Source organism: Saccostrea cucullata, unplaced genomic scaffold (assembly GCF_032062105.1).
Source record: "Saccostrea cucullata isolate Sc308-1 unplaced genomic scaffold, CSIRO_AGI_Scuc_v1 ctg599, whole genome shotgun sequence".
In the NCBI taxonomy this organism is placed as follows: Eukaryota; Metazoa; Mollusca; class Bivalvia; order Ostreida; family Ostreidae; genus Saccostrea; species Saccostrea cuccullata.
Window position 1 is genome coordinate 87686 of NW_026938938.1, and position 15819 is coordinate 103504.

At 34.9% G+C, this 15819-nt stretch overlaps 2 protein-coding genes across 2 annotated transcripts in view; one reads left to right on the top strand and one right to left on the bottom strand.

The window, feature by feature from the left end:
* The first annotated feature begins 7694 nt into the window (after window positions 1–7694).
* On the top strand, window positions 7695–14984 carry LOC134251898 (heat shock 70 kDa protein 12B-like). The gene is made up of 6 exons (XM_062734318.1): window positions 7695–7942; window positions 10989–11120; window positions 11291–11587; window positions 12622–12846; window positions 13065–13224; window positions 13452–14984. The coding sequence occupies exons 1-6, from the start codon at window positions 7892–7894 to the stop codon at window positions 14501–14503; spliced, it is 1917 nt and encodes a 638-aa protein (XP_062590302.1). The 5' UTR covers window positions 7695–7891; the 3' UTR covers window positions 14504–14984.
* Window positions 10209–15819, bottom strand: part of LOC134251903 (uncharacterized) — a 280050-nt gene continuing 274439 nt past the window's right edge. The window contains exon 2 of the mRNA XM_062734324.1: window positions 10209–10357. Coding sequence (XP_062590308.1) covers window positions 10307–10357 — 51 coding nt within the window. The 3' untranslated portion in view covers window positions 10209–10306. The remainder of the gene's footprint in view (window positions 10358–15819) is intronic.

Here is a 15819-nt window from a genome sequence, read left to right on the forward strand (position 1 = left end):
AGTTTCTTTCAACTGCAATGAAAGACTTTTTTTGTTTTTTATTCAACAAAGATTTTTCTGCATAATTTGCACATCAAGTACACAAATAAACTGTTCGCTCACTCAAATAATCTACTGTCTGTAGTGCTTCTAAGACATATTTTAAAATACTTTTTTCTTGTTATTTTGTATGTAAGCTTTTGTTGGATAATTCTTATTTATTTCTTTGTGTTTTTACAGCTACACACTGGTGGCATACAAAAAATGGGTAATTTATGTGTCTTACTCTTATCATTATTAATTATTTCCCTTATCTCGGCATTTTTAGGTCAACTCAGGTGACCTATTGATATCCATCGTCGTCCGTCGTGCGTTAATACTTGAACATTTTCAGCTTCTTCTCAGAAACCACTGAATCAATTTCAACCATCGCATTTGGCGAGTGATCTGCAGGAATCATTTGTACGAAACATTTATGGTTTAAATGTCCATGATTTGGTTGGCTGAACATAGCTGGTCAGATTTTACAAACACGTCCATAGGTTTTTTTTGTCCCCCGCTTGAAAAGTGGGGGATATCAATTTGGGTTTGTCCGTCCGTCCGTCCGTCTTTCTGTCTGTCTGTAACGCTTTCGTTTCCACACGATATCTCAAGAACCCTTTGAGCTTTTGCAATGAAATTTAGCATAGCAACTCCCTGTGGAATAAAGAAGACCCCTATTGATTTTGAGGTCAAAAGGTCAAAGGTCAAGGTCATAAATAAGCAAATTCCGTCAGTTAAAACACTTTCGTTTCCACACGATATCTCTAGAACCATTTGAGCTATTGCAATGAAATTTTATATAACAACTCCCTGTGGCCTAATGAAGACCCCTATTGATTTTTAGGTCAAAAGGTCAAAGTTCAAGGTCGTAAATTTATACATTCTGTCTGTGTGAAATACTTTTATTTCCGGGCGATATTTCAAGAAGATTTTGAGCTTATGCAATGTAATTTTATATCAAAACTCCCTAGGACATCTCTAGCCCCTATCAAAGTGCCCCGCCCCGTTTGTTTTATTAATATTTATAGTATTACATGTCGCTATTTTTAACGCAGGGGCGTGAGGAGAGTTATTGCGTACATAAAACAGGTTCTCGGCGGACATCATGTTTTTAATACATCTATTAAAACTGTTTAATAAAGGCTAAATAAATCAAACACCATGGATTGTGTAAAATTTTGAGAATACCGAACATGAAAACATGAATATATACATGTATGTGACTTCACTTCTGCATATACTTCACACAGTGTAGAGCGACTCCGTGGTCTAGTGGTTAAGTCTCTCGCTTCTAGAGTGAGAGGTCCCGGGATCGAATCCCGGTCGAACCTTTCCTTTTTTTTTTCTTTTACTAAATGATAGTATTCAGCATGTGAAATGAAAAATTTATGAGGTTATAAAATCATCATTACAGTGTGATAAAAATTCCATATAAAAAAATCTTCTAAACACATAATGAAGAATAAGCAATCAAATCTTTATATGCATATACATTTAATAATTCTACAAATTCAGTCAGGGGGAGTCTACTTTTTCCCTAAGCGGGGGACACAAATTCTCTGAATTAGCTTGTTTCATTTAGTTTGAAAGCCATTGTGAAATTGTAACATTAAAGTCCGTTTTTCCTAGGGGGTACGAAAACATAGTCATGTTTCAAAAAAAAATAAACACTAAACACCTAAAATATTTAACGCATAGATGCATGATACGTGTACATGTATATTATAGAATAGAAGATTAGAATTTATTTCGCTCGAGAACCAAACTGAACCACATTTATCTAATTCAAAATTTTAATACATCAGTACATAAAACGAAACTGACTACATAAATGGTTGCTTGCATAGAAAAAAAAATTAACGCCCCATGCAAGGCTCGAACCAAAAACTTTTCACATCGAGTGCACTTATCAGGTAACCCAACTTACTGAGCTATCACCGCAACACATATACAGATGATTTTAAAAGGACAAAGAAGCACCACATTCACACATTTGGATTTTTTGGGGAAAAGTTCATTTTTCGTGGTCTCTGGGTCTTCTCTCCATTTTTAGCTCTACTGGTCAGAGACCAGAAGAGCTTATGCGATAGTAATGCGTCCGGCGTCCGTCCGTCTGTCTGTAAACAATTTTTCAAAATGCTACCCCTCCTACAGTTTTGATCTGATTTCAATATAACTTGGCATATAAGTAGATTACACTAAGATACATAATTCTGATTTCGACGAACGGTGTTGGCGTTGTTACTAAAAATAGAAATTTCTGTGAAATTCTTTCAAAATGCTACTCCTCGTACAGTTTTGGTCTGACTTCAATATAACTTGGCACACAAGTAGACTACACTAAGATACATAATTCTGTATATCGGTTTTTTATTTCAACGAACGATGTTGGCGTTGTTACTAAAAATAGAAATTTCTGTGAAATTCTTTCAAAATGCTACTCCTCCTACAGTTTTGGTATGATTTCAATATAACTTGGCAAACAAATAGACTACACTAAGTTACATAATTCTATGTATTGGTTTTTGATTTCGACGAACGATGTTGGCGTTGTTACTAAAAATAGAAATTTCTGTGAAATTCTTTCCAAATGCTACTCCTCCTACAGTTTTGGTCTGACTTCAGTATAACTTGGCACACAAGTAGACTACACTAAGATACATAATTCTGTGTATCGGTTTTTGATTTCGACGAACGGTGTTGGCATTGTTACTAAAAATAGAAATTTCTTTGAAATTCTTTCCAAATGCTACTCCTCCTACAAATTTAGTCTGATTTCAATATAACTTGGCACACAAGTAGACTACACTAAGATACATAATTCTGTATATCGGTTTTTGATTTCGACGAACGGTGTTGGCGTTGTCACCAAAATTAGAAATTTCTGTGAAATTCTTTCAAAATGCTATTCCTCCTACAGTTTTGGTATGATTTCAATATAACTTGGCACTCAAGTAGACTACACTAAGGTACATAATTCTTTATATCCGTTTTTGACTTCAATGAAACATTATTACCTTGGTTAATAAAGATAGCAATTTCTGTTACTCTCAAATTTGCTACTTCAAATACAGTTTTAGTCTGATTATAATATAATGTGGCTTGCAAGTAGACTACACTAAGAACATAAAAAGACTTATTCAAGGATCATTATTCTCTTTTTTACCTGTGCAAATTTTCAATTCCCAACTGCTTAAGTACTTTCCTCTTCCTTTGCTATAAGTACAAACCAGTAGAGCTTCAGTCTCGACGGAGACTTCTGGTCATGAGATGTTTCTTAAGTTTAGAATTATAGAACTATGTAATTTATTTTTTATCTTTTCAAGATTTTATATTTTTAAGATGTTAACAGTGTTAATAGTTAAACTATATTTCTATAGATTTTTTTAAAATATTGACTCTTGAGTGCTGTTGTGGAATTTAAATGAATAAAGCAGCATCATGATACTGATTCCTTTTTTAGCTCTACTGGTCAGAGACCAGAAGAGCTTATGCGATAGTAATGCGTCCGGCGTCCATCCGTCCTGTCCGTATGTCTGTCTGTCTGTCCGTCTGTCTGTAAAAAATTTTTCAAAATGCTACTCCTTTTACAGTTTTGATCTGATTTTAATATAACTTGGCACACAAGTAGACTACACTAAGATACATAAAATAAAGCATCGGTTTTTGATTTCAATGAACGGTTTTGCCGTGGTAACTAAAAATAGAAATTTCTGTGAAATTTCTTTAAAATGCTACTCTTCCTACAGTTTTAGTCTGATTTCAATATAACTTGGCACACAAGTAGACTACACTAAGATACATAATTCTATGTATCGGTTTTTGATTTCGACGAACGGTGTTGGCATTGTTACTAAAAATAGAAATTTCTGTGAAATTCTTTCAAAATGCTACTCCTCCTACAGTTTTGGTCTGATTTCAATATAACTTGGCACACAAGTAGACTACACTAAGATACATAATTCTGTGTATCGGTTTTTGATTTCGACGAACGGTGTTGGCGTTGTTACTAAAAATAGAAATTTCTGTGAAATTCTTTCAAAATGCTACTCCTCCTACAGTTTTGGTCTGACTTCAATATAACTTGGCACACAAGTAGACTACACTAAGATACATAATTCTGTATATCGGTTTTTTATTTCAACGAACGATGTTGGCGTTGTTACTAAAAATAGAAATTTCTGTGAAATTCTTTCAAAATGCTACTCCTCCTACAGTTTTGGTATGATTTCAATATAACTTGGCAAACAAATAGACTACACTAAGTTACATAATTCTATGTATTGGTTTTTGATTTCGACGAACGATGTTGGCGTTGTTACTAAAAATAGAAATTTCTGTGAAATTCTTTCCAAATGCTACTCCTCCTACAGTTTTGGTCTGACTTCAATATAACTTGGCACACAAGTAGACTACACTAAGATACATAATTCTGTATATCAGTTTTTGATTTCGACGAACGGTGTTGGCGTTGTTACCAAAAATAGAAATTTCTGTGAAATTCTTTCAAAATGCTACTCCTCCTACAAATTTAGTCTGATTTCAATATAACTTGGCACACAAGTAAACTACACTAAGATACATAATCTTCTATATCTGTTTTTGATTTCGATGAACGTTGTTGCTGTGGTTACTAAAAACAGACATTTCTGTGAAATTCTTTGAAAATGCTACTCATCCTACAGTTTTGGTCTGATTTCAATATAACTTGGCACACAAGTAGACTACACTAAGATACATAATTCTGTTTATCAGCTTTTGATTTCAATAAACGGTTTTGCTGTGGTAACTAAAAATAGAAATTTCTGTGAAATTCCTTTAAAATGCTACTCCTCCTACAGTTTTGGTCTGATTTCAATATAACTTCGCAAACTTGTAGACTACACTAAGAACATAAAGAGACTTTATCAAGGATCATTATTCTATCTATTGCTGTTGTTAAGTTTCAATTCTCAACTGCTGAAGTACTTTTCTCTTCCTTTGCTATAAGTACAAACCAGTAGAGCTTCAGTCTCGACAGAGACTTCTGGTTTAAAAAAGTGTATTCGTTTCTTTGAATTAAACTACACACAAACGTTTCAAAATCATGGAGAGAAGACCCAGAGATAGAAATTTTTTAGAAAAACGTGTTTAAAAATGTACCATTTTGTACTAAACGTCTGATCTGGGCAATTTTCAAATTATTTTTGAGCAAATCAAACTCAATTTCTGGAAAACATTTTCATTTCCTGTTGCACAGGAACCCGATAAATTAAAAAAAATGTTAAAATTTCATGTGACATATTGATAAAATTTCCACTTTTAAATTACGCCCAGATTCCTGCCGAATGTCAATCAAAAGCGCCCTCGTTCTTTGGTATATAGTGCAGTTAGTGCAATCTTAAAAATCCTCTTTACTCCTGGACATCAAGCAGTCAAACTGTTAGAATAATTGTAATCAGCACTGAGTCCTCTACCAAAATTGTGAAATTCATGGCCCAGGGTCAGGGGTTCTAGTGCTAGGGCGGGGCTATATAGAATATACAGTGAAAATGCATAAATTCTTTGAAATTCTTCTTTTCTGCTCCTGGGCAGAAATAAACTAACCAAGTGCATAGTTAAGTTGAAAATGACTGCTTCTTCCAAAATTGTGAATCTAATGACCCCAGGTTCAGGGGTTCTAGTGGTAGGGTGGGGCTTCATAGATTATATAGTAAAAATGCAAAATATTTTGAAATTCTTCTTCTCTGTTCATGGGCATTAAATAAACTAACCAAATGCATAGTTATGTTGAATAAGACTGCCTCTTCTCAAATTGTGAATCTAGTGGCCCCAGGGTTAAGGGTTCTAGTGGTAAGGTGGGGCTATATAGATTATATAGTGAAAATGCATTTAATTTAATTACGTATTTTAAAGCCAGTTTAATTCTTCTTAAGACTAGAGGTGGCTCATTTGCCTCCACATAAGAGAAGTTCTAAAAGGCCCCCGAGCACAATCTAAGACCTTGATGGATTGCGTCAAGAGCCTTTGCATAGGAAGTCCCAGCTGATCCATACACAATATATATATGGTCTAATTTTGATTTAACTAGACAGCGATAGCGTTTTTAAAGTAGAGTACTTTTATCAGCTCCCCATTTTTGTGTTTGCTATTACTTTATTAATATTTAGTGCCTTTAAACATTTTTCTTGGAGCATCTTTATGTGTGGAATAAAAGATTTTGTTATCAAAGATGAAGCCTTATACCTTTATTTCTTTAACTACTTTTATTGGATTTCCATTTAATGGTTCATCTTGGTTTTCCGTTTTAAACAAAAATTGCACACGTGCAGTTTTACTCCTTGAAAATTAAAAACCTTTAATATCGGCCCAATTTTGTTTAGACATGATTGTAACCGCCGCTCAATAAAATAGTTATATTTCTGGACCTGCAACACAGAACAAAGTCGTCAACATATAAACTACCATGCATATCATTTACTACACACACGAGAATGTCATTTGTGTGAGCACACTGTCTCGCATAATTTCGCCAATGTAAATTTTTTGGTAAACAAAAAGTACAGTAATATACAGTAGACTAAGTGTACATACAAGATTGTTCAAATCTTGACACCCCCCCCCCCCCCAAATCTAAATAGAAGACAGATCAGAACTTTAATTTATGATTGTTAATGAAGACTAGACTAATTATTTTGATGATCCTGAACATCCTATTTCTCTTGCTTTCGGACAACAATGCTTCTATCAGTTTATTATAACCCCCCGCTTGAAAAGCGAATGGGTATATCATATATATAGTAATCGTCCGTCCGTATGCATATATGTACGTCTGTCCGTCTGTGTTACGCTTTGGGGTACCCATCTCTTATCCGCAACTCCTCCCATACCACTGAATGAAATTTGATGAAACTTTCACAGAATCTTTATTAAATATTGCCATTGTGCACCTCCTATTTTATTTTTCGATCCGACACACATTTAGGGTTTCCCACAACAAAAGATGGACACTCCTTTTATATTCATATGGGAGGCGGGGGGTATCATTTAGTGAGCTCATCGCTCATAGTACCTCTAGTTTTATATTCTATGGATTGTTGTTTTATACTCAAGTGACTGTTACGGCCCTTGGGCCTCTTGTAATGAATATATGACAAAGGACGGTTATTAAATTCTGCATGCTTCAACTGAGCATTATCTGATCCAACAAGTTACAATCGACCAATTTAAAAGACCTTGAACATTGCCCCAAAGTATCAGTGTGTATTAGTTTGTCTGAAATTTGTTTGAATTATAGAATATTTTAAGAAACAAAAAAAATCACACATGTAATCAAAATAAAAAATGAAACAATAACGTGGGGACACATTTCCTTCCTCTGCCTGAATGTTTATATCTTGTCATGATCTTTGTACTGTAGACGAATTATTGGGATAATACCTGTATTGTCGCCACCAAATTTCTTTGTGCATGTTACCTCAAAGTGAAGGTCTAGGTTACAGTATCTCTTTGTAAAAATTACGATTTATAAAAAAGTTATTACCATAAACAAAATGTAGTCAACGCTACGGTAATAGAATAAGGTAACTGATAAGGCGGCATTCCACAGGTTTAAACCTCTACTTTTCGTTTAGATTCTGCGAACACATTATCAATCAGTATTATGAAGGGCAAACAACGTTCTGCGCGCATAATAACGTGTCCTTACTATCTTCTTTTTATACATGCAGTCCATGCACCTGTTGCAGTACTTCAAACGTAGTCTTGCGACATTTTATCAGTTATTTGATTTTTTTTTATTCATAAATATTCAGGTAAACAATTTGTGCATTGTGCTTCTGTAAATAATTCTCCGAATACTGAAAATCGATAAACTTGGAAGTCAGAAATAATGGGACAGTGTCTTGGAAAATTGGACAGACGACATGTACCTAGGGAATCGGTAAGATTTGTTTTCTTTTTTAGAGAGGAAATATGTTCTATAAGTATAATTACATAGAGGTGAATTATATTCAACATGTCATTTAAAATTAAAAGAAAAAAAACTTGTCCTTCATCTACGCGTGATTATTAGTACATGACATTATCAGGAGGTGTTGTAAACGGAGGTGATCATTACTTGATCAAACATGAAAAAAATTCTTTTTACTCTAAAAAGCGTATCAAATGTCAAGAAGTCGGAGAAAAGGTCCATCAGCCCATGAGCTTCAAAGTCGAATGAATGTCAAACTGATATAAAGGTTGCGTTTGTAAAACGTGGCGATTTTTATCGACTCACCAACTTTTCCAAAATTTAGTTTATCTTCATTGTGGAAACAACGCTGCCAAGTGGGGGTGGGGTGGGTGTTCTGTGCGAGCTTGATGATCCAGTGTATTAAAGTTGCAAATTTTTACCTATACTTGGCACCAAGGGCCATTGCGTAGTATGGGATCTTTATCGTGCCATCACCTACAGTGACACGGGACCGCAGTTTATTCAGTCTCATTCAAAGGAACGGTATCCAAGTCCCCATTGGGATTCGAACGCGCGAGGTAAGGATCGACTCCTTACTCCGCGACTCTAGAGAACCTTTGAGTAAATAAATTTTGTGATAAAGAGGCAGTAGATTGCCATGTCTAACCCGACAGCTTTATCGATGTTGCGTAAAGCAATCCGTCGCAGTGCATATTGATCCGTACTGTTGGAAGTTAACCTGCTATTCATAAAAAAAGAAACACAATTCACTGCACGTTTTAAAGTTGGCAACAAAAACAAATAAAGTAAATTGTTCGGACCAACTGGATGAATAAACAGTCATGACATATTTCATTTTAGAAAATACGAATATATTTATAACGAGAGGGGTAGGATGTTAAAAAAAATAATTAACTTGTTCTGAAGAGTTCTACATTGAATTGCAACCTTATGATTACTCAAGCCCTAGAGGGGCTTGAGTTATCTAAAACGATGCTAGGTCATCGATTTACTCAGTTTAAAAACAGAAAAATATATTATTTTTGTAGATAAAAAGATTTCTAGAAACAAAAATGAAGCTTATCTTGAAAACATCTGTATATTCAAAGATATTAAGTGTTAAATATCGGATTCTATTTTACGGCGAATGAATAATGAGTGAAGCTCCGCAGCCGCAACAGTTTCTATACAGAGATTTCGCGCCTTTCCTTCGCAGTACAGTTAAGGTGCGCAATGGAAATATCGGCTAAATTTTGTATTTAAAAATGTATTGGTAATCGGGATGGCGATTATTTTTAGAACATTATTTATATCGGATAATTGTAATTATGATTAATAACTACATATCGAGGACAATTATATTTTATATTTAGACTAGTCACGTGATGCGGCAGTCACGCGATTTTAGCACATTGACTTGAAGTTTTGATGTTACATATAAATATCACTAGTGCAAGGGCATAACCAAGTTAAATTTCCAAGTTTATTATATAAATATTTTCAACACGTATCGTAGTTTCTAAAAAGTGCTGCGATCCTGTCTAAATACGGCAATTTCATTTTTAAAATTATACTTGTATGATCGAATGCTATATTTTTTGCTGGTCAGCGGCATGAAATACTAATATAATTAAATTGTTTTTAAGATTTCATCAGGATCGCAGCACTTTTCAGATACCTTATTAGTCCTATAGTTGAAATGTAAAAGCTTACTTTGATCCATAGAGTGTATGCCCTTGCACTAGATCGATTTATTAAGACCCCCCACATTACCCTCCGATGTACTTGCGTACAAATATACGGCAGTGTAAATTAAATAAGTAATGTACAGAAAATATATTAATTAAATAGCGAAGAAGACATTAAATTCAAGTTATTGTCCCATAGAATACCTGTAAATAATATTTTATTTAATTAGAGAATACATATTTTGTTGGGAAAATATTACTTGATCTGTCTCTCACTGCATACAAATTACGTCACGTTGTAAGAAATGACGTCATATTGACAAGTGTATTGCGATCAGTGCCTTGTTTATAACTTGCTATGTGGGATTTAACTAACAACAAAACAACACGCTGTAGTAAGTTTTTATGTAGTTTGATGATTTCTTACTGGTTAAATTAGCAGATAAACTCATTTTGTGGTATTTTAAAGAAATGTTGTATGACGTATATTGTGTATGATGTCATAGTCAAGTTTTCCCGTACAAATTAGGCTCCACCTCCTTTTTGTAACCTTAACTGTGCTGCGTTTGCGTAGGAATCTCAGGTAACTTTTTACAGTCGCCGACAAAGCATCCTTGGACGAGTCCACTGCAGACTCTGAAAGGTGACGCAGGTTACCCCATCGTTAACAAATTCTACAATGCATGGCCAGAAAATGTATGGCTGTACCCCCCAACTGATATCGCTATTCACGGGCCTGCAAATGATGACAGTAAAATAATAGCACAAAATCATTGTTATTTTAAACTTTGGTAACGGAACCTATATTAATTATAATAAGTTCTTTTGGATTCGTACGGAAAATGTACTGGACATGTCCCTCAGCTAGATAAACCTCCTCGTCTCAAGACACGGTCTGGAGTAGGAGAGTATCGTATATTTTGGCAGTGGTTTGCAACGATGGATGAACCCGTAGCAAGCTATTTAGATTGATGTATATATTGAATGTGATGTACGTCATTAAGCAAAAAATACAAAAAACTTACATAGTTTGAAGTATACTAAATGTCTATCAGACATAAAAAATATTTCATTAAATTAAGAAACGGCAACGTTAGTATGCTCTGTAGAATATTCCTGAAAGTGTGTCACGTAAATTCATCTTAAAAAGTAGTATGATTACTTATATTTCTTCTAATTAAATTCAATATATGAATTTTGTTTCATGTACATATACTTTAATCAACAGAAAATTGAATCTTATACCATTTTAGGATATTACTGACACTTCCTAACTGACTTTCTACAGCTTGAGTATTTCTGACTTTTTGTCAGTATATACTTGTTTTAATTATATTTTTTATCAGGTGACTTTCTCTGCACTAAATCCGCCCCAACAATTAGCTGTTCCAACAATACCTCCCCGGATTCCTCTGGTTAACATCCAGGGACAACATCAAGGATATAATGACCAATTCCCCTCCAACTCACAAAATCAGGTAAAGGTGCTAGTATTTAGCATTTGGAAACCAATTTGTGTTTTTTGTATCGGAGACATAGTACATTAGAGACATTTAATGGTCATATATTTAAGTAATGTCTGAAATATATTTGTATAGATAAAGCAGTTTCCCTAAAATTGGTGTTGACATTAATTTCGTTTTTTTAGGAATGCCCAGAACGAGTCTTGGTAGCCGCCATAGATTTAGGAACCACATTTTCCGGCTATGCATTTTCCTTTCGTCACGAGTATCTTTCAGATCGCTTGCGGATCAGTACCAACCTCTGGCCACATAACAACGGGATGTCCATGAAAGCACCAACGTCTATCTTGTTAAATCAAAATGGAGAGGTGGAAGCATTTGGATACGAGGCTATCAAAATGTATGGTGATTTGGCCGAATATAACCAGCATACTTCATACTATTTCTTCAACAAGTTTAAGATGAACCTCTATCAGCAAGGAGTAAGTATCATATTACAAGGCATTATAATTTTTTAAAAGTTTCTCCTCCATGGTACCTTAGACTAGCTTTGACCGTCATGGCACCATGCTTCACCTGCTTCCTGAATTGTTGAAAATGACCTAGAGCTTGAATACTTTTCGTTATCCCCATATTTCGTTATTTTCATTGATATAGATTGGATACACGTGTATCTTTGATATTAAAGACACCACAGTCATTCATATTTAAATTTTCTTCTGACTAAATAGACGATAAGGACCTTCTAATAACTAAACTACGAGCTGATTTCAACTTTCCCCGACATGAACTTTCGTTATTTAGCTTTGAGATTTCTCGTGAGCTTTGTCGAGACTTGCGCTTTCAATTCTGAATAGCTTTAGGTAAATTATTGACAAAGAGTTACTGAAACAAGAAAATCAGCAGTCTTTTATAAAGTCATCATTTCGTAGGTGTCATGGTCGATGCAATGACCTTGTCAGCAAATGCAATTGACGACGAGGAGCACACGGCGGGTGTGACCAGTCGGCAGGGGATGATCACCCCTCCATGGCACTTGATCATACCTCTGATGTTCTGAAGGTTCCCGTTTTTTCTGCTCCAATTTTGTAATATTTTATGGATTTTGATTTTGAACACTTGCATATCGAATCAACTGTATAGATATATATATGAACTCCTTATGAAGGTGATGAAGGAGTAGGGATATTGGCAATTGAAAAGTTAAAGTCATCATTTTTATTATAGAGCTTGGTTGTTAGATTACCTTTAAGGAAGCTAACAAAATTTCAGATAGATTAAACAAGACAATTTTCTGAATTTTAAAATCCATTCTTTGGTGAAGGTTTCGCAAGCTAAATGCTGATAAGGGCAAAGTAGTTTCCTATATGCCACAATTTTTAATTGGCGTTATTCGATTTCCTAATTTCATCAAATTAAGTTGTTTTTTTTTTTACGAGTTACCAGAATAGTAAGGTAAATACACGTAACTGTAACGTAGAAATCTCAAATTCTACGTTCGCCATTTATATTTTAGGCACTTTCAACAGACTTAAAACTTCATGATATCTCTGGGAAAACAATGGCTGCAGTTGATATTTTTGCAAAAGTTATTGGATATTTAAAGCAGCACGTGTTAACCCGATTAAAGGAAATGGACTCCAAACTCAACTTGGCTCCAAGTGACATTCAGTGGGTTGTGACGGTACCTGCAATTTGGGATGACAAAGCCAAATTCTTTATGAGAAAAGCCGCTGAAAAGGTGGGGGCATTATATACTACATTTTCTCTGAGTAAAAAAATAGTGTAAGTCAAAAGCCATTACCCCGTGCACATTTTGAAAAAGAAATTTTTATTTTGTTTTCGAAACGATCACAGTCCGCCTTTGTGATTGAAATGTCAAAAGCTTTATTTTTATAGACGATGATGTTATTTGTTTTGCAATTGGTGGATAAAGTCAGATTATTATTTTATTTCTAGGCTGGCATTGAGGGCCGAAATTTGACCTTAGCTCTCGAACCGGAGGCAGCATCACTTTTCTGCCGATACAGCCCTACTTATCAAAGTAACGTCCAAGAGAACACACATGTATTTGACATTTTCAAACCAGAAACAAAATATATGGTCGTTGATCTGGGTGGTATGTTGTTTTTAATTCCTTCCAGTTGAGCATATACATGTTTTAAAGGATATAAGACAAACTGGCAGAAATGATAATGTTTGCACTGTGTTTGATTATCAAAGTTCTTTTCACATATGTCGGATACAGATCAAAATGATATTCATATTTTTATGCTTAGTATGATGGTTAGTATAATTCATATTATTATGCGCTTTTCAAATATCTTAAATGATTTTGTTTTAAAGGTGGCACAGTGGACATCACGGTCCATTGCGTTCACGAAGGTGGTGCTTTAGAGGAACTATATCAACCTACAGGTGGCTACTGGGGCGGCACGACGGTAGACGACGAGTTCTGCTCCCTCCTCGTAGGAATATTTGGTCATGAAGTGTACAAAGAATTTCAAAATAATTTCACATCTGATGTGATTGAACTATTTCAAGAATTTGACATAAAGAAACGTTTGTTTGAACCAGGACAAAATACAACTGTTTCAATTAAGATATCTGCTTCTTTAGTAGAGTTGTACAGAAAACACACTGGAAGAGAAATTCAGGAGGTATTAAACACTCAACAGGTTCAAGACGTCAAGATTAAGAGAGACAAGCTTCAAGTTTCCCCTCAAGCTTTTATTCGCTTATTTGACAAATCAATTTCCGGTATTGTATGCCATATTCAAAGCTTACTACAAATGACAAAGGTCTCGGGTGTAACTGCCCTTCTGTTAGTGGGCGGTTACGCTGATAGCCATGTCGTCAGAGACGCCATTGTTTCTCATTTTCCGAATCTTCAAATTATCCATCCACAGGAAGCTGCTTCCACTGTTCTTAAGGGAGCCGTATTATTTGGGCATGAACCCCGAGCTATCGTGGCGAGAGTTTGTAAATACACGTATGGTATTGCTATATCAGAGCCGTTTAAAGAGGGTGTTCACGATCCAGACAAAAAGAGATTTGTTAATGACGAAGTCATATGTGACGATGTGTTCGATGTCCATCTACAAGTTGGTCAGCAAGTGTCTCTGTCAGGTAATCGGATCGGAAAACCTTACAATGTCTACAGCGGACATTCACACTCTTTACTAGAAGTATACGCTTCCTCTGTACCGAGTCCTAAGTACGTCACGGAAAGCTGGTGCACAAAATTAGGATCGGTGGTTTTGGAGTTACCTCCAGATATGAAAGGAGATGAAAAAATTATAGTAGGGTTATATTATGGCGGAACCGAACTAGGAGTTTTTGCGGTGAATTCAAAAACTGGATCACAAACCCACGCCTTTTTTGATTTTTTGGGATAAAAGTAAATGTGGTTTCGTCTAAGCAAATCAATCTAAAACATTATTACTACTAAAAGGACGAATATCGAGACAGTCGATCGCATCTATTTCTACATAAACATTTAACATTTCGCTTTTTGTTTATATTTTTTTTTATCACATATCCGTGTAGATTTATTCAGATGTAAAGAATGTGGAATACCGGTACTTGTGCCTTCCCATGAATGAACATGCCAAGGGGTCTTGTAATTTGATTTAAAGTGAAATATCCCTCTGCTCAAAATTCACCTTTTTTATTTTCAACATTGATTTTCATCATTAACAATAGCATTAGATTCAAATTGAAAATAGTTTTGAAGACTAAGTGTTGCTTTACTTTTTCAGAAAAAAAATATCATTTAATATATCCAATCATGTTGTGAAGAAAATTCACTAAGGTAAATTGAAAGATCAGTATAAATATTTCCTCACAATAAAACTTAAAAATTGTGTTAATTCTAAATTGTTATACCCTTATAAATATCTATTTTTACTTATAAAAAGTCCAACAAAAGAAATGTTAATTACATCGGTCAAACAATTTCACTGTTGTCCGGCACAATAATGTTCATAGGCAACGTTATCGCTACATGTACTTCACAAGTAAAACAATAATATGTATTAATTAAATCTTAAGTGAAGATTATAAAAAAGATTTATGAACTGGGATTTAAGCAACATATGATTTGTTGGACATGAAGGGGAAAATGTTGCCGTTGAGCTGCGGCCTCGGGCAACATTTTAAACAGGTCCAATAAATCAATGCCCAGATACAAGAGGGGAAAATCGCATATATATCATTTAGGGGACGACCATTTGATTCTGGGGGGGGGGGGGGGGGGGGGGGGGGGCTGGCAAATTTTGTTGAGACAGATTATTTATTTTCATGCCAATCAACGACAGATTATTTATTGTTAAGATTATCAAGGACAGATTATTTTCTTTTTTGTCTTGTGGTACCTTTATCAATGGATACCAACAAGAACAGTTTTTTTCCTTTTATTATACCTCCGCACCGAAGGAGAGGGGGAATATACTGTTTTACCCTGGTGTGTCCGTCCGTTTAGCTGTCTGTCTACCCGTAACAAATTTTCTTCACAGTCTTCTCAGCAACTACTCATCACAGATGCTTGAAATTTTAACACAATCTTCTCAGAGGCATGGGATACATTTTTTATAAATCCGATGTCAACTGCCTGTTTATCCGTGTGTCTTTCCGTTTCATAGATAACAAATTTTTGTTGCAGTTTTCTCAGCAACTACTCATCACAGGCGCTTGAAATTTTAACACAATCTTC

What these genes read in the sequence shown, in the direction of transcription:
- LOC134251898 (XM_062734318.1), top strand. Translation starts at nt 7,892, where the DNA reads ATGGGACAGTGTCTTGGAAAATTGGACAGACGACATGTACCTAGGGAA. An exon ending in TGAGAAAAGCCGCTGAAAAG is followed by an intron (nt 12,847 to 13,064) that starts GTGGGGGCATTA and finishes TTTTATTTCTAG; the next exon opens with GCTGGCATTGAGGGCCGAAA. An exon ending in TATGGTCGTTGATCTGGGTG is followed by an intron (nt 13,225 to 13,451) that starts GTATGTTGTTTT and finishes TTTGTTTTAAAG; the next exon opens with GTGGCACAGTGGACATCACG.